A 26,013-nucleotide genomic window follows, 5' to 3' on the forward strand; every position below is an offset into this window, starting at 1 on the left:
AACCCTCAGACAGTGACATCCCCTACATAAATGCAGTGCAACCATCAGATAGGAAATTCACAGGGATAAATTACTCCCATCCAGCCCTCAGAGTCCATCTGAGCTTTGGCAGGTGGGCCAGTGCAGTACCTAATACCAGATGACCCAGTTTATAATTGTGCACTGCATTTACTTGTTGCATTACTCAAATTTTGAAGTCAGATTTTGATATTCTGATCAGAATGTTTGAACGATTTGTGGGTAGTCCTTATAGATGAAACATTCTTCTCTTTTGATGAGTTTTTTTAATGGAGGTAAAATGTAGATGATGTAAATTTTTCCATTTTGATCATAAAGTGTAGGTTAGTGGCATTAACTGCATTCATATTGTGCACCCATCACCACCTCAATTTTCAGAAGTTTTTCATCATCCTACATAACTCCTCCTCTCTTGCCCTCCAGTAACCTCTGTTTCCTCTGTATGTAAATTTATCTGTTTTAAGAACCTCATGTAAGTGGAGTCCTACAATACTTGTCCTTTGGTGTCTGCCTTATTTTGCTTAACGTAGTGTTTTCAAAATTGACTCATGTTGCAGCAGCCATGTCTCTTCATAAGACAGAATGATTTTCCATTGTGTGTATGCACCACATTTTGTTGATCTCATTATGTGTTGATGGACACCTGGTTTGTTTTCACCCCTTGGCTGTCGGGTATAGTGTTGCTGTGGGTCTGCATTCAAAAATACCTCTTTGAGTCCCTACTTTCAGTTTTTGGGGGTCTGTAATTAGGAGTGGAATTTCTGGGTCACATAGTAATTGTTGCACTTTTTGAGGAACCACCAATTTTCCAGAATTTGTTTTTATAACATAAGAAGGAACTTCTACTTCTAGCTGTGATGGAATAAAAGAATGTAGATGTAATCCTTTGTCTTAAAGAAAAAAGACAGAAACTAGACAAAATGCATGAAACATTTTGTATTAGTCATTGAATGACTGGCAGTGGAAATCACTCCCATATACCTCATAATCAAAAATTATGAAAATAAATGCTAATGAAAATTATGTAAGAGCTCCTAGAGAAGAAAGATAATTATTTACAGAAGAACTAATAAAAACTTTTTGTCAGAAAATATGCAAAGCAGAAGGGAATATGGAAGGAGAATGTTAAATTGCTAATAGAAATCTTCAAGTTAGAATTGTGTCCTCAAGAATATATATTTTTAAATATATGTGAATTAAAGAGTTTTGTTGTGCAAACAAAAGCTGAGATGATGCATTGCAAACAAAAAAATATGTGGACTACAGCTAATTCAATGCTAAAGGAGCCGTTTAATGCTTTGAATAGCAATATTAAAAAAGAAAATTCCTTGACCAGCAATCGAATAAATCAAGTTATGAAGCTAGGGAAGGGAAAGCAAATTAAATTCAAAGAAAGCAGAAAGAAGGAATTAATCAAATAAAAATGGTTATCAATAAATTTAGAATAGAGAAAATACAAATTGTAAATATTAGAGATAAATGAGGAAACATCACTATATAATCTTGAAACATTAGTAAAATAACAATTGTATATTAACAAGGGAATATTATGAAGAATTTTTTGCTTGTCTGTTTGTCAAATTGACATATTTTAGGAATTGCCAAAACTGGCTACAGAAAAAATGGAGATCTCAATCATTTATTCTATATCTGTCAAAGAAACTGAATTTCACTGGTGAATTATAGCAATTATTTAAGGAAGAAAATAATGTTCTTGCTGTACATATTTAAAAGAGTGAACATTACCTGACTTTTAAGGCCAGCATTTCCTTGATACTAAAAATAAAAACATTACAAAGAATCTATAGACTAGTATTCTGTATAAACATAGAAACAAAAAAATCATTTATAAAATCTAAGCAAGTTGAATCTATAAATTCACAAAAAGTTAATGTACCGTGACCAAGTGAGATTTATCTCAGGAATGCAAGGTTGGTTTAACATTTGAAATGATTTTAAGTCACCATATTAGGAAAGCAAAGGAGACTGGTATGATGGCATATGCCTGTGGTCCCAACTACTTCCTGGAGACTGAGACAGGAGCATTACAAGTTGTGGCCAGCCTGGGATCCCTAACGGCCTCCCCCTAGAAAAGAGCAACTGTATATACCATATGAGTGTATCAATACATGCAGAAAAGTATTTGATAAAATTCAGCAACTATTCTAAAAAATTTTTTAAACTTTCAACAAAGTAGGAAGTAAATTTCCTGAAGCTGATAAATGGCATCTAAAACTCACAATTATCATAATTAATGATACTAGACTGGATGTTTTTCTCCAAAAATCAGGGTCAAAGCAAGGATTATCATTCCTTTTCAACATTGTCCTGAAGATCCTGTCCACAACTAACAAAGCAAAAAAAATTTAAAGAAGTATATTTACCTTTATTCACAGATAGGTATGACATAGAAAACCTAAATAACTTTTAAAAAGAGCAATTAGAACTAGCAGAGGAATGGAACAGAGTCACAAAGTACAAAGTCTACACAAAATAATCAACTTTTTTTCTGTGCACTACCACTGTGCAATTGGAAAATGAAATAAAAATTCCCATTCACAGCAGAATCAGAAAAACCCAAAATTGTCAAGATGAATTTACATGAAAAACTTGTGTACTAAAATCTAGAATACGCTGAAGAAACCTTAAACAAAGGGAGAAGTGGGCCATATTCTTCAGTTGGAGAGCAGAATGTTGATGAGATTTTACTTTTCTTCAAATCAATCTATAGCTTTAGGGAAAGCCTACTAAAATAACAGGCTTTTTAAAAAATAGCTACTCATAAAAATCTATATTGGAAATGCAAATGATCCAGAGTTGTTTTCAAAAAGGTAAGAGCTGGAGAACACTCACTGCCACATTTTATCACTTTTGTAAAGCATAAACCATGTAGTATTGACGCGTCAGGTTTATATATCAGTGCAACAGAATTAAACATTCCAGAAGCAGACCCACATATGTATGGCCAACTGAATTTCTATGAAAATGGCAGCACAGCTCAGTTGGGAAGGGCTAGTCATTTCAACAACTGATCCTGCAACAGTGGCAAATCGTATGGGGGAAGAGTGGAACTCAGTAGACATCGCATCTACAAACAAAAGTGAATTAGCTCTAACTGTAAAAAGCGAGAACTGAAAACCTGCTAAACCAAAAGAGGAGAAAAGCTTGGCTCATCTGGGCCAACGGACTACCTAGCTGGTCTTGCTACTGAGTTAATGAGTTTCTGTGTTTTGCTCCTAGAGTCTCTTGGTCTGTGGCTTACCTTTTCAGTCTCTGAACTGTGCCTTTCACGTAACAAACACTTTACATTGTCTTGTCATCAACACTTTATCACTTCTATGGCTTTTGGTGTTATAGATATGTGTTTTCATTGAATATACAGGCCAATTTGGGGAAAAGACAAGGGTTTCTTAGGACACAGAAAGCAAGAACCATCTTTAAAATTGGGGGCTAGGGATATAGCTCAGTGGTAGCTTGCCTAAGATGCATAGGGCCTGGGTTCGATACCCAGCACCACCACCAAAAAAAAAAAAAAACTAATTAGATGAGTAACACAATTTGTAATCTCTGCTGTTTGACAGGGATTACTAATAAAATGAAAAGTCAAGCCACAGTTTTGAAAAAATAAGTGCAATTCATGTATCTGATAAAATATGTCTATCTCATGTATAAGTTCCAATGAGAAGATAATTCAATTAAAAATCAGTAAAATTCTAAACAAATAACTTCATGGAAGAACATAGACAAATAGCCATGAAGCGCTTCTGCAAAGAGTATGAAGCCTTGCCATTCTTCCCTCTTGGAGATAATACCGTGAATTCAGTCATCATGAGTCATCATGAGATCCCCTTATGCTATAGTCCTAGGGGTTTAAATGCTTATTTCTTTTCTTAACCTCATCGTCTTCCCCAAACCGATGTGCTGTTGTAACATGATACCCTATCTAGCTTCTTTAGAAAATACTGCATCCTACAAGCCCCTCTTGGAGAAGTACCAATCATGACAGCAGACTTTAAAGTCTTCAGTAAAAAAGTATTTCACTTTCTCTAACCTGCCCCTTTCCAGCCTTAAATTGTACCTTTGGTGCTGGGAATTCAGCCCAGGGCCTGGGATGTGGTAAGCACACACTGTACCAATAAGCTGCACCTAACTTCTGTGAGCTTATTTGCTGTAAGTGACCGGCTGATAGATTGAAAACGGCTTATGGGCCTCGTGATTGTCTCTACGCTGTTCACTGTGGCCATTGTGGCCTTGGCCTGTGGGATCTGGTGGGCAGCTGCAGCAGGAGAGGGGCAGGGTCTTCCCCGGCTCGGTTGCTGGTAAGGAAGGAAGTGTGCACGGTGTGCGCCTCACTGTCACTGCGGTGATCACTGGTGTAAGCCCACTTGTGCCAGGGCCCGCACGCTTGCACAGGTTAACTCCAGGCTGCGTGCTGTTGCACTGAGGAGGCACAGCGAGGCTCGTTGTCCTCTCCGGGCCGTCAGCAAGGCAGTGGCAGGGCCAGGGTCCAAGCTGAGCCCTTGGCTGGCCTGCGGGGCTTCATCCCGAGTGCAGGCGAGGAGGCACCTTCTCCGGTTGTACTGCACCATTCACCCTTCTTACTCACACCCGTTCACAAACCTTGGCGATGTGACATTAGTGATGAAAACAGACTCAGGCCTGCACGCCTTGGGGAAAGGGAAGCCGCAGCCAAATGTGGAGAGAACAGAAGAAGGTAGCGCTTGGCTTTTGAGCTTTCAGGAGCCCAAATTCTGGTGGAAGAAAGCTAGATCTGGAGGATTTTTAAGGGGATTTTTCTCAACATGTAGTTTTGGTCTTAAACTTTGTCAGTAGAAGCACACCCACCCTATGCTGCAGCACGAAGTTGCCTGAGCGCCGCCCTCGTGTGTCTGCGGTGGTAAGCACTCGAAACCAGCTCTGTAGAGTCCCACTCCCGGGTCAGCCTCCCTCGGTGCTCACAACAGCTACCCAGGACAGGCGCTCAGTAGGTGCTTCACTGAACACAGGTCAATAGTCCACAGAGCTGGCTTGTCCAGAAAGACCTGCCGGGGTGGCCCGTTGTCACCCTGAGTTCGCTGGTTTCATGGTCAGAATGACTGACAGTGCATGGTGGTGACAGCCACGGGGAAGCCACCATGCTTCCTCCTGCAGGACCTGATTCACGCACGGGGAGGGAGAAAGAAGGGAAGACTGATTCAGAAGAGACTTAGGATCGACAGGATTTGGCGAACAGTTAATCCAGAGGCACCACTAGTGCTGACATAAGAGTGCAAGCTTCTGGATGTGGGAGGACCTGCAACAAATAATAGAAAGATTTCTGCTGTCTCACAATTGTCACCTGCTGTGCTTCTTGTGCTTAAAGGGAGGTTGCAGGGCAAGGGGTGCAGCTCAGTGGTGGTGTGCTGCCTAGCACCACACCGTAAAGGAAAAAAATCAAAGGAAGTTTATAGATATTTTTCCCTGAGCTTCTAGACTTTCTCTGCAAACTCACAGTACATGACTTCTCTACCAGGCACACTAATCAGCGTCTGGAACATCCTCCCTTGAGCTCTTCAGCTCTGTTGCCTTTCTAATTCTGCCACTGTCTTTGTAAGGACTTGGTGTGTTGTAATAATGCCCGCTGCAAAGGCTTGAGAACTGTGTTACAATATTCTGTCTTGAAGTTGTCAATGTCATTCAAGTGATTTTTGCTTGGAATGTATGAGGGAATAGCACATTGATCTGAGTGTGGGTTAGTGGAAGGCACTCAGGGGATCAGATTAGCACCTTGTGCTATCTTGATGGAAGTTAAAGCGATTAAATTTTCATGCAGTCATTTGTGTTGGAAGACAGTCTTGTGACAGCAGCTGTTTTCTTCTATGAGCATAACAGGTGTGTGTGTGTGTGTGTGTGTGTGTGTGTGTGTTTGTCTGGGGGAAGTTACATTATGGGGGACTCTTTTTAGTGCTGTGTTTTGTTTTCAGTTTTCTGTCAACTTACTACTAAGTAATATGAAAAGGAAACACTTTGCTCCTACAACTAAGATGATGGTAGGATAAACCAAACAGGCAAATACTTGTCTTGACTAATTTTCTGTCATTAATCTTGTTAGATTTTGAAAAGAGAGTTGTAAGAACAGCCTGCAACCACATGAGTACTGTCATGTGCTGCTGGGAGGGAAGGATGTTTCAGGTAGTGGAAATAGTTGTCATAGTTTGTGGTGCTATACTTACATTCTCGGTAAAAGTGGAGGTAAAATCGTTACACATTGAAAAAGAAGCCCATTTCCAACACCCCTGCCATCTGTGCCAGGGTGCCCCTTATTTGACGCTGTTTCCTGGTGGGTGAGCTTGTGGACCTGGGTCTGGCCTCTGAAGGAGCGTTCTGAGAGGATGAGGAAGGAGGACGGCCCATGGCCGCAGAGGGTTGCATGTTTCAGGGCAGGAATCTAGTATTCCTGCTTCCCGTCCATTCCTCCAGTTTGCTGGTATGCGGCTATGCTCCTATGGCTACTGATGAGCAGAATTTCATGTGACATACTTCCAAGGGTCCCACGAAGAGGGCAGTCAGGAGAAGGAAAACCATGTGACTCTGCACTTTCCCATCATACCTTTCAGTGTGCTATTTTGAGCCCTCTGACGGCTTTGACTCCCACTTAGAAACTTGCCGAATTGTCTTGTCATGACCAGACTGTCTAACCAAGTTGACTGACAGAAGTGTAACTCACTTCAGTCATCATCACATGGAATCTGCCATTAGAGCTAGAAAAACCGATCATGGCAAGCAAATGTGTGTACAGCTACCTATCCTGAATGGAGGTGCCATGAACTTCCAGAACGTTCACAAAATAGACTGAGGCCTTTGAAAGTATTTAGTCACAGTGGCGAGATTGGGCTGTTCATGCAAACCCTAGGTTTTGACCTACAGGGGAGCTCTCAGTGGTACAGCATTGGCCCAGCTTGCCTGAGGCCCTGGGGTCCATCCTCAACACCACAAAGCAAAGCAGAGGTGCTTTTTCTCCCCACCTCCTCTCTTAGTCTTCTTGCTTTGTTCTTCTTTTCTGCCCTTGGTCTCTCTGTTTCCCTCCTGGAATTCTTGTCATTGATTTTTATAAGCTCATCAGAAATTTGGATTCTTTGCGCATAACAGCTCAAATACTTCAGCCTAGGCAAATGTGTGCCTTTCTTTGTTGAGGCCACAGGTGTTTGGGGTTGAGTCCTGTTTGGGGTTGAGTCCTTGGTGGCTCATGCAACCCTTATCCATTCTGTATGCAGCTGATCAATAGATTAAGTCACAGGTCAGTTTTAGCTCTGAACTAAGGGCCTCTCAAAACATGAAAATAACTGCTACATTCATAATTACCTAACTGAACAGCTAATGCAGTACCCAACAAGTATCGATGCTCAGTAAATGTGCTCTGTTCACCTCATTTTTTTCTCAAAGATATAGTTATCAAGGAGAATCCAAAGACATTTCCTTGCCGTTGAGAATTGTAGATCCAACTGGGTGACACTTAATAAAAACACGGTCCTTATGCATAGACATACACAGGTGTCGGTATTGTGCAAAGGTGCTGTGTCGGTGCCGCAGTCAGGGCAGCAGGGTCAAGGTTGGAGGCATGTTGGGAGAAGGATGGGCTGGATCCAGCCCCGGCCAAATGGAAGAAGTGGATGGTAGTTAAGAAGCGGGAAAGCAGCCAGGCGGGTGGCACAACATGAGACAGGCATGGAGGCAGGAGGCAGCCGGTTGCATGTGGGTGCTGGGCAAGCTGGTAAGCTGGGTAGACCAGCTGGATCACATTGGGACATACTGAGAACTGTCTGCCCCTGGATTCCTTCTGCTTCCTGGGCAACTTCCCATGCACCCCTAGGGTCTTAGCTTAGATATCCTTGCTGGGGCATCCACCCTCCCTCCTGCCAGGTCTGTGCTAGGAGCGTCCTCTCAGCTCTGCCAGTGCCTGTCTCCTGCCATCGTTGGGGCATGAGAGAGGGTGGCCCCCAACTCCAAGCTCCTAAAGGATGGCGACCAGGTCTAGTAGCTGGAGAAGCATAGTGGCTGGCACTTAGGGCTGCATGGCACAGATGTGGGGTGGGGTAGAAGGGAGGGAGATGGAGAGAGATGGCTTGCAGAGGCGGAGACCTTCTGTGGAGCCTGAGCCCCCGTCCTCCAGGGGCCTTGTAGTGAGGCCTTACTTTCTCTTGGATAGCAGGAGAAGCTCCACCCATACCCTTTGGGGGTGGGTAGTATACCCCAACTGGGTTTAAACAAACAAACAAATGAATACATAAAAATAAAGTAGGGAGCCAGAGCATGTTTAGCAGTGCATGTGAAGATAGCATGGAAACACCAAGGCTTTTTAAAATTCTGGCTGTGCATTTGAAAATTCTTTCACTGCCATTTTGACAGCTGAGGAGAGCAGATGCAGGTCTTTACTTAGTTGTTAAATATTTATTTCCTTACTTTTGGTCTCCTGAGCCTGCCCCCAACCCTCTCGTAGGTACCCCCCCCCAGGGCTTTTTCCTTTTTGTTCCTCATCCCAGCCAGACTCCTGGGAGGTGAAGCATGTGAAAAGACAACTCTAAAGCCAGGCTTATCTATGGAACAGCTTCTTGGGTGATACTGATTAAAAGAAGATGGAAATATTGACCATCCGACAACTGTCACCAAAAATAATGTTCAGGAGAGGCCTCCCCCTAAAAATGACAGTGCTCTTTGAAGAGAGTGCCACCCCCAGCAGCTCCTTCCAGCCGTAAGGAACAGAAGCACAGCCTGAGCCCGCGCCCAGGAGCCAAGGGACCGAGCTGGGCCGTCTTGGCCCTCACACTCATTCCTGTGGAACAGTTCTCTCAGCCCCCTGAGCTGCTTCTTCCCCATTTATGAACTGCAGATTCGACCACCTGCCTGGCTCATGGCAGGCTTCAGCACTTACCACTGCGGAGGGCCCACATAGGGAAAGCACAGGACAAAAGTCAGTGTTAATCTTGAGAAGCGTCTTCCACCTCGACCGCTAGACAATGGATTTCACTTTTCATTTTTTGTTCTAGTTCATTCGCCATAACATTAACAGCGGGGCTTCTTGCTACCAGAACCCATTTACTTTAGAACAATTACCGTCATCAATATAAATAAGGTCGGAGAATTCTGGGCAGGGCTGGAGGCAGCCTTGAGGGAGCCGCGTGCAGCCTGGGTTCTGTCCTGCACGAGAAGGGCGTAAAGGTGGGCTGAGGGGAGGGTAAGTGGGGGTGGGTATGCTCAAAGTGTTCTAAGCACGTATGAAAGTACCAAAACCCTGTATTTTGTAAAGTTAATAGGCATTAATAAAAATATATTGAAAACAAAAACCTGTCCCCCACACTCCTGTTCCCCAGCAGGTTCTTCTGATGCCAGAGAAAATAAGTAGCACCGTGGCCTGGCCTTGGGCCTCAGTCCTCCCGCCTTCCAAGGTGACCCGCTGAGCTGCCGCTGCCCTCTCTCTCAAATCCAGGCGCCCCCTTCCTGTCCTTTCCTCCGCTTCGCACAGAGGTGTCCAGGAGTCCCCTCTCTGCGCAGCTTCCTTCCCTTTCGGCTGTCACTGGTCTCCTGCTCGCAGCACCTCCTCCAGCACAGCAGGCAAATCAGCCTTGGCGAGCACCCCTCAGCGGACACCCTCTGGTGCTAGCTTGTGGGCCCAGCCCAATAGCTGGCCTGCCTCTTGCAGGAGGCCCTGCCCACCCTGCTGCCGATGCACTTGGTGCTGCAGCTGCCTGCTGATGGCTCCAGAGGTGCCAGCCCCTTGTCCAGAGCTGGGCACATGAGAGTAGACCTGGGGGAGTTGGACAGATGCAGTTTTCCTACGCACATGGAGGCTATTAGGAAGACAGCCTGTCCCCAGGCCAAGCTGTGCCCAGGCCAAGCTTCATCTTAATCATTGCTTTCCAGTTACCCTGCATACTGACTCTCTAATCATTCCATAGGAGCTGTCACCATCCCCAGCAGCAAACCCCCACCCAGCCCCAAGTTACTGGGGTTCCTCTCAGCTCTTCCGCTCTGGGAATGGGTGTTGTTCTACTCTGATAAACTGTCCCCATTCATTTCGAAATTACTATTTGCCCTACTCCATTTTTCTTTGTTTGCTCTTTCTGGAAATCCTATTGTACTGTATTGCCCTCCACTGCATGATTATTTTGATATTCACTTCCCTATTTCCAAATAACACACTGTGCTTGCAGGTTCTTGGTTTTTCTCATGTAGGCGTTATCTGCTGGCTTCTTTTCATCCAGAGTGAGAGCTTTGTTCTCTTTTCCCCCTCCTGCCCTATCCCCCCATTTTCTTACTACTGTACTGTTACATTTTCATGTTTGATCAATTCAGTATTCAATGTTACATTCCCATGACTGATGAATGGTATCTTCATTCCTGTAAACCATGATTACTTTGGCTTTACTGCACAGTTATGGTGTTTACCATGCATAGCTCTACCAAATGTATCCTTCCTCCTTTTGCTGCTTTCTATGTATTTATCGGTACCTTCCTGTGAAGTCGGGCCCAGCTGTCTAAATCACCTCTCGAAGCTTTCCCAACCTCCCATCCCTTCCTGGGTTAGCCTAATGATCTTGTCTTCTTGCCTTCCTTCTACTATTTTTTATTGTTTTATCTTTTTATTCTACTTTCTACGAGATTTCCTCAACTCTTTCTTTTCTTGAGTTTTAAATATCTGGTTGTCTTTTTCAATTCCACAATCTCTTAACCTTTAAATTGTCCTTTTTAAAAAATTAGCCAGTATGGATTTTTTCCTCCTATGTCCATATTTCCGTGTCTGAGGATATTAAGGGTGTTATATGAGGGTAGAGGGCATTTGTTTTGATTTGGTTTGAATTTTCTTCTTGCTTGTTCTGTTTCCCCCAAGTTGTTGTTGTTGGTTTGGCTTATTTTAAGTTGACCTGTCACATATGCGGTTTTCCTGACAGTTCTATGTTAACCCTGGGTTTTCTCCTTATGTTTAAAAGCTGGGATACCGGTGTGAATCTGGTGTCTTGAGCGTGCAGCGAGAGCATGCCTAGGGTTGGTTGTGTCGCTTTGGGCCAACCTGGGGCTGTTTAGCAAGAGATTCTCTGGTGCAGAGGAGTCTCTCGACAGAAAGGAGTAGGCTCACCCCACTGCTGGGCGTGCATACGCTAGCTTAGTTCCCCAGTTTTAGCATCCTGACTCCCCTGGGCCAGGGACCTGCAGTCCAGCAACCTTTTTCCCTAGGCTGGGTGAGATGCTTGCCCAATGATAAGGACTGGGGAGATGTGGCCCAGTGAGGACTCCGCAAGCATCTGCAGCTGGGTACATGTCAGCCTCCAAGCAGGGCTTCTGCTAGGCCTCACATTCCTCCCAGCTTCAGTACCTTTTCTGTTCTTTCAGCCTCGTGAATTCACTCCTCCCCTGCCCTCAGAAAGGGCCAGGGGAGGAAGCAACAGTGAGTGCGAACCACTGTCTGTATTCCAGGACTGCTCCGGTCACTGACAGAGCTCCCTGCCGCAGCCTTTCCTTCCATGTCCACACCCGAATAAACAGCCTTTCCTGAACATAAGTCCTGAGCACTCCTGGGACCCTGCAGTCTCCCCAAGGACTGCATCAAGCCCTCCCATGCCAATGGGTTCATCCTATGCTGGACTCATCTGGTGGATTTTGCTCTTTGAGTTCCTTAAAGGGCCTCCTACTTGAGTACTTTTTTTTTTTTTTCCCGGTACCGGGAATCGAACTCACAACATTGCGCTTACCAGGCAGGCTCTGTGCTGCTGAGCTAAATCCCCAGCCCCTTGAGTACATTTTAATGGGACCTCATAGGGCTTTATTCTGTTATTTGTTATTCTTTGCTGTGGCTATTTAATGCTTACTAAGAGCCAACAATTTATTTTTTTCAATTTTTTTATTTTAAAGATTAAAAAAAGCTAACAAAATAACAATGAAGACAAAATCAAAACACACAAAAACAACAAAAACGTGACCTCAAAACAAAATGATAGAAATTAACAATGGTTGCTGCATTGTTATTGTCAGTGAAGTTGCTCAGTCCACCAGACACAAGCCTAGCTGGAATAGGTGTATTGCTGCCAACAATTTGTTTTTTAAAAATGAGTTGCATGGGATCCCTGCTTGGTGAGCTGCGGATCTACATTAGTAGGTAGTAGTTCCTGTTAATTAGCTGGGTCCTCTACTGTCTGTCAAGCCACTGTGGTTTCATCGACATTTCAGATCCACTTTGAGTCATAACATTACTCACTGGGGCACATTAGCTGCTACCCTTTACTTGTTAACGCAAGTGTTTCACATATTGTTGTAACTGAATGTTTCCTGGCCCTTGGTGGAAACTTGCTTAGTGCCTTCTTGCAGACCTGGTGGAAATTAGAAAGTGGTTTTTGCCAACTCCGTTCTGCTTTGAGCTGTTTCCTGGCTCCATTTGATTACTCAGGGCAGCCATATTAATTGTAGAGGACAACGGCCTGACCTTAGATACTGTTTTTAACTGTAAACAAGCATTTGCAAGATCAAAACCCACCAGATAGTGTCCAAACAGCAAGAAAGGTTTGGTGGGAGCTCGGACATGGAAGTGTCAAAGTAACTTTCAGACTGTACGTAACAGGCCCTGAGAGGGAAATGTCTTTCCATTAGCCTTTTCCTGTCTCAGCTGGTGTTACAACTCCCAAATGCTGTCTATGACAAGTGAAGCAGAGAGAATCAGGAGTAAACACAGAAAACCAAATGGCCCAGCCCTGCACCCTGTTGATACCAACAGGAATTAAATGCTTTTCTGTAGATGAGGGTGAGTAGATACCACTAACCCAGTGAGCTAAAACAAGGGAGCAACTCTGACCTGCAGGCCAGAGCCCATCAGCGACGGAATGTGGGCAGTTTTCAGGTTGAAAGTGCAGTTTGGGCAGAAAGAAAAGATGACAATGAGAAAGAGGAGGATGAGGAAAAAGAGAAGGAAGAAGCAAAAGAAAGAGGAGAAAGGAAGAATACATAACAAAGACTGTCCATGATCCGTAACAAAGACTGTCCATGATCCGTAACACTGAAATTATTTACTATCTGGCTGTTCTTTACAAACAAGTTTGCAGACTTGTAATCTCAGGACCTCACCGGCTTGGGCTCATTCCTTTCCTGACCCACATGCTCCTCAAATCAGGGAAATCTCTCCAAGTGTTTTCTGCGGCTTTTCATGTGTGTGTCTGTATCTGATTTCACAAAATAAGAAAGAATCATAAATAAGTTTGAATCACTGCTTGTTGAGTTTGCAACAGCTGAGGTTTACCAAATGAAGGACATAATTGGAGTACGTACGTCACATAGAGTGTATACACACACACACACACACACAAAGTCAGCATGCCCCAGCATAAACTGAATACCCAACTACATATGGAAAACAGCAGAATTATGAACAGGCTTTCTATTTACTGTGTGGCTTAGGTAGACATACTGCTATTAAGATGTCTGCAAATTTGTGTGTCTTTGTGAAGTACAAAGTGTGAATAAAAGTCAAAACATACCAATGACATACAGAGACTTTCACCGACTGAAAGTCTAACCAAAGAAAAGGTTCCACCGACAGCTTCAGAGTTAGATGTGTATTTTAGGTTATGTCATTGTAAGACATTTTCAATCTCTATACTCCAGAGCGTCCACATGTCACTTCCAGGTGAATTCTCCAGAAGTTTAGCTCTGATCCAGCCATTCCCAGGCTTTGAAATTTTCAGCTCTACATAACTTGTCAAGGTGATCTGATACTCAACTTTAAGAAGAAGGTAAACCAAATAAGTAAATTACCAAGTCCCCCTTTTCGGTTAACTAACTAATGTGAAAGTCATGGGAAAATGAGGAGCAGTCCAGTTTCTGTTGCTCCATATATTATGCCGTATTTCTCTCAGTGTTATGGGGCAGTTTCACATTCCCCGTGAGTCCACAGGCAAATTCAGCATCCTGATAAACTGATTATTCCTCTGGCAGTGCACTGTTTCCTGTAATGCCATCAAGAGGTGATTTGACAGAACATTCAGATGAGCAATCAGAAATAAATTTTTGCAACCCTATTTGTGTCTCTAATACTGAACCTATTTTAAAACATAACCCTCTCCAAAATGCACCTTCAGTGGGACATGTGACTCACAGTCAAGTAATGAGCTTGGTGTTCCGTTCTTCCCTTTGATCCCCACCAGCACTGATCCAGAGCACACAGAATTTTCCTGTGTTCATAGGATTTCTTTCCAGCTGACAAAGCAACTTCATTCTAAGGATAAACACTGAACTCAAACATAACTCAGGATTTCTCATTTGTTTTCTTGTCAGAAAACAAATTTTGTAACAATAAATAACTCAAAGTATATTATATATTCTGTTGTTGGGATATTAGGTTGTAGAAATCCACAGGTAAACATTGTCAGTGTCTTCATTTATTAAAGAAAAAATGAGAAGAGAACACAGATAAGTAGAATTTTATGAGAAGCTGATCGTGAAGGTCCGGATCCTGTTCTAGGTTTGCAGGGAGGGAAACTTGAGTCCAGGTGACGTTTCGTGGTGGACAGGGCTTGGTACATATCTCTCAGCAGGAAAACAGCAATTCGTTGAGCACTTTTTGGAAGTTTCGTCATCTGAGATTTCTGAACGAGGCCCAGTGCTGCCTGGGAGGGGAGGGGCACTTGTATATCATGGAGAGATGAGGTGAAGGGCCTTTGGGGTACGGGACATCTCCCTAAAAGGAATGAAGTGAATTGGCACTGACTATCCCTCTAAGAATGAGAAGCAGGAAAAAGGAGGGAAAGTAAAGACATTGATTAAATCATAATAATTAACCTTATTAATAATGATCTAAAAAAGAGTACATCTTTCAGATCCCCGAAAGTTATCTAAATCCTTTTTTTAGCTGATGTCTTCACTTATGAAGTCTTGCTTCTGAGTTTATCTTGATTCTCTCAAGATGGGTGGGGTGCCGGGGGCCTGTCCTTCCTGCACAGCTCTGGCCGTGGTGTTCAGAGCTCTGCTGGTCCCATAGTGAGGTGGGTGCAGTTAATGCACTTACACCCCCTCGGCGAGCCGGCCAGCCGGCCTAAAGACTGCAGCTGGCCAGATGCTTCTGAGCAATTAGACACTGATTAAGTGATTGTCTTCTTTACAGGTGGGAAGGAAAGAATGAAAATGAAGTGGGAAGATGTAAAGAGACCGGCAAAATTCACGTGAAGGTGGATCTCAAATACTACCGACCAACTGAAGTGGTAAGGACCCTGGCTGCCCAGGGCATGGGCGCGTCGACCCGCCGACTAGGAACACCCTCTCCCAGGATGCCTGCTGCCAGCCTTCGGCACTGTCCGTGTGCCTCTTTGGCACCCTTCAGTGGGCATTTCCCCAACAGAACCCAGGGAACTAAATCAGAGATACCATGCTTACCCCCAAAGTTCATTCCTCTATAAAGGACAACAGTAAAACACACCCCAGGAAATAGTTGATTCAGAAACGGAGGCTCAGTACTGGCCAATTTCATCACATTAGTCTGTTCTAGGCTGACCCTGATACTTACAGGGCCTCTAACTTGTTAAGCCTGTGTGGACCTGCAGGGTCCCTGGAGTCTCTGGAGAGCCACACACCTCTCCAGCTTTTCCTGTGCACACTCACACACGTGCACACCTATGAGAATATGTTCACATACCTAATTCATAAATAATCTCCCTCAGGGCTGAGTGTGGTGGTACATACCTGTGATCCCAGCACTCAGGAGGCTGAGGCAGGAGGATCACTGTGAATTCAAGGCCAGCCTGAACTACAAAGCGAGACCTGTCTCAAAAAGAAAAAAAAGAAAAAGAAAACCTGATCTTTCTTGGCTGAGGGACCACCCTGTCTATGAAACTTTCTGGGCAATGTGCTACTACCACTGAAATAGCTTCCCTTTCCTTTGTATCCACATGGTGTGCTATGCATAATTCTATTACAGTGCTATCATGATCATCTGTTCACATATTTTTCTCCCTTTAGAAACTTAAAAAAAAAAGGACTGTTCCAAGGCAGGTGCTAAATAAATACTGGTTGGTAGATGGATAGATACGTTTTGAAATACAGAAGTTCCTGTATTAAGAAATAACCTATAGATTGTTAGTATCAATAGTATATATTGTTAAATTCATCACATCTTTGCCTTAATTTATAAACGTGTAGTTTGGTGCTATTGCTTTACATGTGATCTGCTCTCACTGTGGTGACAAAACTCAGGGTGTTAAATATAATCCATATATACAAAAATATTAGCAGTGTCTTTAGAGAGAAACATTACAGTGTGATGGTTGCCTCCTACGTGCACATTCACTGTGAAAACAGGATCCTTTTAAACCTGTTTTCCCCGTGTTTTGAACTAGATTCCTATGTGTTATACAACCTTGCGGAGATTAGGAAAACCGCAGTGCAGAGAGACTTGTGAGCGTACTGGGAGGGTGCTGTCACCAGCCACCCTCCAAAGTGTTTCAGACATGAAAAAGCTGAGCCTGACAGAGGCGACGCACAGAAGGAAATCAAAGGCAAAGGAAGTCACAGAGCAGGGAGAGGGCGGCTGGGCCGGCGGCATTGTCTGGGCGCAGGGTGTGGCCGGCTTTGACACAGCCAGCAATTGTTCCCGCTGTTGATGGCGAGTGGGCGTGCCTAGGAGAGGATGTGCCCTGGCCCTGGGGGAGGCAGATACCAGCCCACTGGTGCTGACACAGCAAGGACAGCGTGGCCTGCGCTTCCCTGTTCCATGGAGGTTCCATGGAGCTCCAGCGTGATCACGTATGTGGGCAAACTCATCTCACACGGCAGTGGTCACGTTGGGGTGGAAACGCCACAAAGTCAACCAAAACCCGAGTTCTTTCAGCAGCGTAAGTGTGGCTTTCTCTCCCTGACGCCAAAATAGTTTCAAAAGCTAGGAAGTCATTAAGAAGGGCTTGTCTGCCGTTCTTACTCAGGCAAGGTGTGGAATTGATAAGGACACAGAACAAAAGAATTTGTTGAACAGGAAAAGACCCTCAGACTGACAAGACCTCTCTTGAATCCCAGTCCACCCCCTTTCCTCCATCTCTGCCCAGGTCTTTTGTTCATTCAGATGCTATCATCGTACCTGTTCTTCGACTCTGTTGACACCGGTATTGTTTGGACGTAGAGTGGTGTCTGATTTCATAGGCCCGCTTCACTTTTCTACCCATGGAGTTCTCCCCAAGACCCCTTCCGACCTTCCCCTGGGTCTTGAGCTACATCTCCTCCCCCAAGCCTCAGGGCTGCCTTACTTTTGGCCACTGCAGTTCATCTCAGTATCCCATTGGGTTGCCTTCCCCGTGTGGTGAGACTGACTCTTCACCTCATCCCTCAGGGCTCCAAGGCCTCCTTAAACTCAGATCCATCTGAGGAGCCTGTGGAGTTACCTCGGGGTGACCGTGTTCTTCCAGTGGAAAGGCAACCAGAATGGAGGCTACACTCTAAATGGGCTTTTGCCCACATGGCTCCTGAAATGCTCTGCACATCTCCGAGGTTCACCAGCCTACATTGTAGGGCACAGCTGGGGCACCCCACCTCCCCCACATGGCCTTGCCCACTAGCCTTGGTCCATGCTGCACCTGCTGAGGCTTCTCTCCCTCCCCCTGATTCTGAGTCTGCCCTCCAATCCCCTTTGGCCATCTGTCCCCCAGGACCATTGGACCCTTGCAGCCAACAGCATAAAGTAGGACTAGGAGAATAGCTGAGTTGCGGAGCACTTGCCTTTGCTCAAGACCCTGGTTCTATCCCAAGCACCCCCACAAAAAAGGTGTTAACCAAATCTTGTAGTCAGATGGTTCCAGAATGACCGATAAAGAAAAAATATAAAGCATATTTGGAAACAGTAAAAAGAAATGAGAGCATATCAGGTCTCAGAGCACTGATACCCTAAAGCAAGACTAACAGGAAGTAGAGCCTTATGTTGTTTTTTGAATAAGCTTCAGCCTAGTCTTAACCAACGCCCTTCGCTCTTCACAGGCAGGTCTTAATCCCAAAGAGGCACCCCCTAACTCCAAGCAGAGCGTAGTTTCCCATGTGCTGATAATTCTTTTCCTTGTTGATGTAGCCACCACAAAACCTTAAATCTGGCTTCTGCAACAGTATGAAAAGTTTTTATTCTGGACCAAGTTCTCCAGCTTGCAATACAACTGGATGCAGTCACATGTTTTGGTACTCTCCCAGGGCTTCCTTTAGCTGTTTAGGAGTTTTTGCTACTACAGAGAGCTTGATCTTGGAAATTACACTGTAAGTTCCCTTTGCCCCAGAATTGCAGTATTTGATGATGCATTGATACTTGAGTTCTAAGCTGCTCAACACTCCTGCCCTGAGCTGGAGTGCAGCTCAGTGGTAGAGAGATTGCCTAGCTTATGCAAAGCCCTGGGTTCCATCCCAGGCGCTGGGGAAGAAAACGTAACCCAAATGATGCCTCACATGCAGTTTTCTATATATTTATAGTTGCCACACACAGTTTTATTGCACAGTGCGTTCATTTCTGAAGAGGAAATAGTATTGTGTTTAAATGTGCACCCTGGGGCCAGACTGCCTGAGTTCAAAACCTGTCAGTGACTAACTGCGTGACCTTAGGCAAATTACTTAACATCTCATTGCCTTTATTTTCCTCATTTTTAAAAATGGGATTAATAATAGAACTTCTTTCAAAGAATTGTTGGGAGATGAATGGATTCGATTATACAATATCTGGCACACAGTAAATACCCAGTATTGTAGCTGTTGTTCCTTATGTATTTTTTCATTCATTAAAGATCTACCAAGCACTGGTAGACCCTGGGACTATAATGATGAACAAGAAAGACACAGTCCTCGCCCTCATGGAAATTGTAGCTGTAGAGGTGACATTGGTTCCTGGAATCTGAAACCTTTGGAAAAGTAGAATGACATCATTAGTGAACTATATGGACAGACCAGTTAAGTAGATAATAAAGCATAATCAGGCCTCTAGCAAACATTAAAATGTACTTAGTTTGGCTATGCTTGCTCTATCTCAGTTTTCCTTTGGAGTCTCATTCTAAAGATTCAATGCCTGTGGTTCAGAGATTCCATATAAATATGAAGGAATTGATATTGACCTGTTATTTAATTTAAAATAACAACAAGGATGTTTTCCTTTTCTTTGAGAAATTTTAACTTGGAAAATTCACAAAGGAGAGATTAATAAAGTATTCATCATATACCAAATATTTAACCCATCACATGATCTCTATAAAGGAAAAAAAAGACTTTTTTTTAGTGAAACAACCAAAAACTCCTTCTCCCCCATAGAAGACTTTAGGAAAGGGGTGAGGCACATGTCCACAGACCAATATCAAGAACTTTTCATGAAAAATATCTTGGCTTAAACTCTGCTAGCTGATACTAAAGTTGTTTTTTCCCCATATCATTTTTCTTTAAGTTTTTTTCCCATCATATTTCTGATGTCCTGGATGTGAGTTGTTTTTATTTACCTAAATACCTTACATTTATTCCTACTTTTTATAGCTGTTATATAAAACCATGGATTAAAACAGAACTGCAAAAGCAGTGATTTCAAAGAAGTCCAACAAGCTAATGAACACACCTTCCTCTAGTGAAAACTCACAGCCTGTTTCTAATCAGATTACCACCGTGCTTGTCTCCTCCTGCCCCCCACAAACTTTTCCTAATATTTTTCTGTAAGTGATGTTAAGTTAAATGGCCTCTAATTGCTTGCTGCATCGCGGAGCGCTGTTTAAAATAACGCTGTGTAACACTTTCCAGGTCTTAGGAATCCGATCTGTCATCAGAGGACTTGTGTAAATACTACCTAGGGCTTCCCTCCACTGAGTCCCTGTGTTTTGGGGTGAAAAGCCCTGCATGTGTTCACCAGGCTAGCCTTTTGTCCCGAAACTGTCCCCTTCCTCTGCCATAGCTGTCCTCACCACCTTCCGCACTTCCCCACCAAAGCAGGAAATGCAATCCATCCCCCTCTGTCCCTGCATCTGCGCAGCCCTGGGAGAAGCCAGCCCATCTTCCCCGGCCCTGATCCTTCTGACCTCCAAGGCTCGTCCTCCCCTCCACGCCTGCTCTTTGTTCCTTGCTCGCACTGGTGGGAGCTGGGGTCAGGGGACACAGGGAGCAGATTGGGGTCGCGGGGCCGCTCTTCCTTCCGGCACTCCTGGGCTTGTGAAGGGAGAAGCTGGACGCGCAGTCCCGAAAGGCCCTCCACACCCTCAGACCACAGTGGTGTGGAGCGCTGCCTGCAATGCTTGATCATAATGCTTCCTCTCGGGTAATTATTCTCTGGAGTTCTTGCGACTGGTGTTTTATAAATAGTTTATATCTCTAAATCACTGTTTAGATATTTTAAGCCTCCCTCTTAGGCTCCTCGTACTAATCTTTATATCCTTCCTTAATCACATTGGCCTTTCCTGCCCTTTTCCTTCCTTGGACTTAACCGGGAGAGCTTTAAGTTTCAGTCTCTTCAGCTGATTCTCAAATATTCCCCTGTTTTCCTACTTCATAGGATCCCATAAAAGCCCCAGGGGCAGATAACATTCCTCGGGAAGCCTGTGAGCCTTCCTCAGTGGGCTGTCCCCCTGGAGAGCATTTCTTATCTAATGAAATTATAATTGTGTGCTGCTTACAATGCCCTCAGCTTCCTCTCTTTTTTTCCTTGGAGGTTCTTTTCTTATGGTCAGGCTCAGAACACAATTATGTCATTAAAAGCTCAAAAATCTATATTCGTAGCTGTGTACCTTCCCTTGATTTTTTTTAGTTTATAAGATCACGTGGTATCTTTAATGTAGACACATTTATTACTCGCGCAAGTAGATGATTCCTGTAGAATCTGTATTTTTCCAAAAAGTTAACCAGACAGTGACTCTCTTCATGTATTATCACAGTGTTAGACAACCTCTCAGCTTCTACAAAATAATTTCCATTAACTGAGAAATAATTTCCATCATTTTAGAAATTCATTTTCGCACCTGCAGCAGGCTGAGGTCAGCATCTACCTAACTACCTCTGACCTAGGCACCCCGATACCCGTCCGTCGCTGATGCTGTTACCCGTTCCAGCTTTCTTTTCGTCCTAGCCAATACTCTGAAATGTTACAAATGCTCACTTGCTAGATTTTTAAATTTTTATTTTGTTTTACAATCAGTAGTCCTCTTCCTATTCTATCAGGCCACATTTGCTTTCTAAAAGAACTGTAATTCAAACATCTCTTTCATGGAGACTCCACGGAGAACACTGACTGTGGGTTCCTCCCTTCACCCTAGCCTGTCTTATGCTCCCAGTGAAGTGAATGATTCTTTACCGAACTTGATTTTTCCCGGCACATTCTTTCCTTGGAAACAGTTGCGCTCCAGCCTTGAATACTCTGTCTCCCAAGAGGTAGCTCTGGCCTAGCTCCTCCGGACACCGTTCTGCTGTTCCCCCGTGCCTCCTCTTGCCTCACACACTCCTCGCAGCCTTGGCTCATGCCGGGCTGATGTCTTCATTCCTCACTGCATCTGTTAACACAGTTGAGAGCCTGACTGACTCCTGCGTCATCCACCTCCGAGTGGCCCTCCCGCTCTCAGTGGGCTCGCCTCCTGGCTTGGTCACTCTGAGCCCGCAGACGGTGACGTTCAACATGCCTGGCCGCCCAAGTCCTGAATGCTGTCCTTCAAGGACGGGAGCTGTCCTCCATAGCCAAATCCAGTTTGGCATTCTGTAATGCCGGATTAAATTGCTAGTTTCTTGAGTAGGTCACACGTGTCCTGCTCCCTGAAAACCTGGAATAAGAACATGTGCACAGAAGCATGAGCAGGTGACCTGCAGGTGCCCGGCAGTTCTCAAGTTTCCAGTATCACTCCAGGAGCCCTCCGCTATGCATTCACCATGTGCGTTCACCATGTGCATTCACCACATACACTGAAATATTTTGATTTACCTTCAGCTTCTTGGAGATGTATCAGTATGTGAAAATGAAATATCTTATGTGATAGAGGTCTTAGAGATCCAATTCAAAAAGAATGTTATTGAATCCCTACCATGGAAGTGGATACCACTCTAATGCTGCAAAGTACACAGATGGCTGAGGCGAGGTCCTTGTTGGATAGCAGCTCTGAGTCGCATGAGGGGGCAGCTGTTGGGTCTCAGTGACACTGGGCAGGGAAGGCGGGAGGGGCACCGCAGAGAAGGGAGCGCAGAGTCGGGGAGCCTCCCAGGGCACCTCTGGGGAAGACGCAGCTCTGCGGGCTGGACAGCCAAGGGTGGCCACGGCAAGGCCAGCAGAAGCCAGCTCAGAGACACAGATGGGATTGGTTTTCGAGAGCAGGTGTCAGGCAGCTCTCGGGAACACCTGTGGAGCAACGCGAGGGGGCAGTCGGAGGTGTGGGCCTGCTGCAGAGGAAAGAGATCGGGACTGGGCGGAACCTGTAAGAGGCGAGGTTTGCGTGGTGAGATGGGCTCCCCAAAAGCGCCTTGCCAGGAGCTGGGGAGGGGAAGAGGAGCATGCACGGGGAGCTCAACAAAGCCAGGCAAATCTGAATTCCAGGAGCTGGCTCTGAGAAACACATTTTGAAAAAGTGAGCTAAGAATTCACAGAATTCACAAACTAAGCACTTGTATCCTGGAGCCATAGGACTGGACTAAACCGTCTCCCACCCTGGATAATCATCCTCTGCCTCAGGCTCCTGCAGGACTGAAGGGCTAATACCAGAGGTTTCCACTCCCTGACAGGTGATTACCGCATCCCAGTCCAGTCTGCGTGGAGTCCTGGAGGCAAGCAGAGACCCTATCGCAAGCTGATGCGTTCTAGAAGTCAAGTTGCAAAACATTTTAAAATTCTTAAAAGATGAAAGAGCTTATGTTACCATAAGCTACTTTGTACTACATAAAATAGTTTTACTACCATCCTTGTTATTAATTATCATCATTTACTACTGAGAAACCATTAGCGATTAAGAGATAACTTTTGAAAGGATACTTTGGGCTCTCCAAACCCTGAGATATCCTTTTAGTAAGTATTTATTTTGCTCTGTACCTAGACAACTTTGTGCAGAAAAATTATTTGCTCCCTAGTACTGGTGGCTCTCAGCATCTTTCTTGACCCAGTGGTAGAAAAAATAGACACGAAGCATCTTTCACTCCGCCTAAGCCTGGAGCTCCTAGGTGCAAGGAGAGGCCCTGCCATCCAGCCAGTCTGTGGCTACTCCTAGAACTTCAGTATGCCCGGCAGGGGGGAGCGCAGCCACCAAGGAGAAGTCCTCGAGCCCTGACGTGCTTTAATATTTATCTGCCAGCCACTCCCTTCACTCGTCACTCAGTAAGACCTCTGCAGGTTCTTGTTGTACCAACCCAACCAGATGGCACTCCTGCTGGCTGAAATCTGTGCTTCCCATTGCTGCTGTAACAAATTACCGCATACTTTACGGCAGCTTAAAGTTCCCGAGATTTGTCTCCTTACAGTTCTGGAAGGCTGAGGTCTAAGTTCCATTCTGCTGGGCTGAAATCAAGTTGCTGGCAGAGCTGAGTTTCTCCCGATGCTCAAAGGACTGAAGATCTTCTATGGCAAAGACGCTCAGAGTAATCACTTTGAACCATGGATGAACCATGGTGTTGTCTATGGTTCAAAAAGAGCCTTCATTAATCTCCTTCAGGAGGAGAAAACGGAAGACTGTGGCTCATTGTGCATTGAGTTTCATGACATACATGCGCAGGAACACCCCAGCTGTGCATGTAGCTGGGGACAGATCATCCTGAAGTCTGAGAGACACCAGACAGAGGGATCACGTGGGCTTTCTAAGGAAGGAGCGTTTGTAGAACAGGTACAATGGATTGAACCCAGGCCTTCCCAGTGAGCTACATCCCCAGCCCCTCTTTATGTTTTTATTTCGAGACAAGGTCTTGCTGAGTTGCCCACGCTGGAGTCAAACTTTCAGTCCTCCTGCCTCAGCCTCCTAGAGTGCTGGATTACAGGTGTGCCCCACTGTGCCTCGCTGGAATAAGGTTTTTAAGACCTACGTAGAGGGTGGGCAGAGATTAATTTGGAAGGCATGCAGGGAGAAAGAGGGCATCCTCCATTTGGCAGGAGGTGGTGTGAGACTGATCCAGCAGCATGTACAGAGACAAAAGGCAGGGACTTTATGGGCCCTGCCCGGGGACCCCGGAAAGGGCCGTGGGGCGCCTCCCCAGCCCTGTGCTCAGCCACCTCCTCTGGGGGCCAGCAGCACACACTGTGTTCGCACCTCCTTCCTCTCTGCCTAGCCGCTGGGTTGCTCTTCCCTCTTTGCTTCTAGGTTCTTCCTGTGTTCTTATTTTTCTGTGTTCCTTCCTTTATTTTTGCCTCTTCTTTTTCCTTTCTCTTTTCCTGGGATCCTGAGTCTTAAAACCCGCCTGTGGCCTCTTCAACTCCACGTAGCGGCTTTCTTTCCCAGCCCACTAACTTGTCCTTTAATCCCTGACCTCTGACCCTCATCCTTCCAAAATCCAGAAGGTGTCTCCTCCTCTGTTCGCTTAAGTTAATTAATCAAGTTAAATTCTGCAAGTTCCCGGCTGTCTTAGTGCCTCACAGGCAGAGTGGAAAGGACCTTGCTCGCTTCCTTCACTAACGTGACTCCACAGCCCTCTCAGAATGCCAAGCAAAGAGGCTCCAGCTTTGTAATGAAGTGTTTCCTTATTTTGCAGGGATTTTGTTGGAGAAAAAATTGATTCTATGAAAGCAATTCTTAGTGATAGTAAAAAGGCACTCTGTTTTAAATTTAGGGTTTTTTTCATCATTTTTTGAAAATAAGTTAGCAGAGAAAATGTGCCTAACACCGTCATCTAAAACCAGTTGGCAAAACTTCGGAAAGAGGTCACAATTTCTCTACTGTGAGTCAATCAGATGTATTTGTGTCTGACTCCATTTTAGTTTGGGAAGGAAGTATTGGTTGTGTAAATATGTCGTACTGCTTTGCCTTACAAGTTTAAAAGATGTGCATTTCAAAACCTTTTCTTCCCAACTTTCAGACTTCTGACACCCTAAAGCTACAAACCCCTCAGGGCTTCTGTGTTTCCCACTGTAGCGTAGCGGCGAGTTCTCTCCCACTGTCCCCACGGCCAGTGGCCGGTGGAGGAGGTGGTGAGTTGCGGTCCGAGGCAGTACACACGTCAGCGCCCTGCTGAAGCCACTCCTGCTCCCCAGGCAGCGCAGCTCTCGCCCCCTCACAGTGCCTGCTCGTTGTACTGTAACACGTCACTTCCACCTGGAGGCTTGGGGACGAGGGACGTGTGACGGCCCTGTGTCACACCTGGCAGTGTGTGTGTACACATCACCAAAGAACCACCTCCTGGTGTCCAACCAGCTCTGCGGCAACCAACATTACTCAAGCCCACATACTGAACTGTATTTCTAAATGGATGAAATGTGAAAATGATAGCTTTCCTCTCTTTCTTTGTGTTGGAGATTCTATGGCAAGACATGAGTTAAAATTCATCCACAGCATACACGTGTACAACCAGCTCTTAAAATGTCATCCCGTTCTGTACTTTGTGTAGCTCCGTTTTACGGGCTCTTCCGTCTTCTTCCCCCTGGTTATCGCCTTCTGTTCTGCTCGTGCTCTCCACTTCACCTGTCCTGAAATTCGTGGTTTCGTGGGCTCTGTTTCCCACTGCTGTCCCATAGCATTCTCTTTAACGTGCCCTGCGCCTCTCATACACGAGCCGACCACACCAGAGCTGTTGGTTCTTGGGTTCCCGTCACAGAAAGAGCTAGCGGTGGCGGTGCTGGGGTCGTGGGAGAATGTGCCAGTACACCATGTCCACACAGGGCCTGCCAGGTGCGGGGAGGAAAGTCCCCTGCCAGAGAGAGGCTTCCGCAGCTCTGGTACCTGACCAAGAAATGCCCCACCCCAGCTGCCATCCTTCCTGTACCAGTTGTCCAGCCTGAGAGACACACACACACACACACTTGTGTGTTCGGCCTCCTCCATTGCCCACGTTCTCTGCTCTTCTATCCCTAAAACTTTCGGAGTGAAAACGTGAGAAGCACCAGGCACG

General features: G+C 45.2%; 1 protein-coding gene across 1 annotated transcript in view; it reads left to right on the plus strand.

Moving 5' to 3' along the window:
- Nucleotides 1-26,013, plus strand: part of Gmds (GDP-mannose 4,6-dehydratase) — a 429,050-nt gene that overhangs the window by 324,594 nt on the left and 78,443 nt on the right. Inside the window, exon 9 of the mRNA XM_013521779.1 lies at nucleotides 15,137-15,233. Coding sequence (XP_013377233.1) covers nucleotides 15,137-15,233 — 97 coding nt within the window. The remainder of the gene's footprint in view (nucleotides 1-15,136; nucleotides 15,234-26,013) is intronic.

The sequence above is a fragment of the Chinchilla lanigera genome, unplaced genomic scaffold (genome assembly GCF_000276665.1).
Source record: "Chinchilla lanigera isolate Chin_1 unplaced genomic scaffold, ChiLan1.0 scaffold00064, whole genome shotgun sequence".
Classification (NCBI taxonomy): domain Eukaryota; kingdom Metazoa; phylum Chordata; class Mammalia; order Rodentia; family Chinchillidae; genus Chinchilla; species Chinchilla lanigera.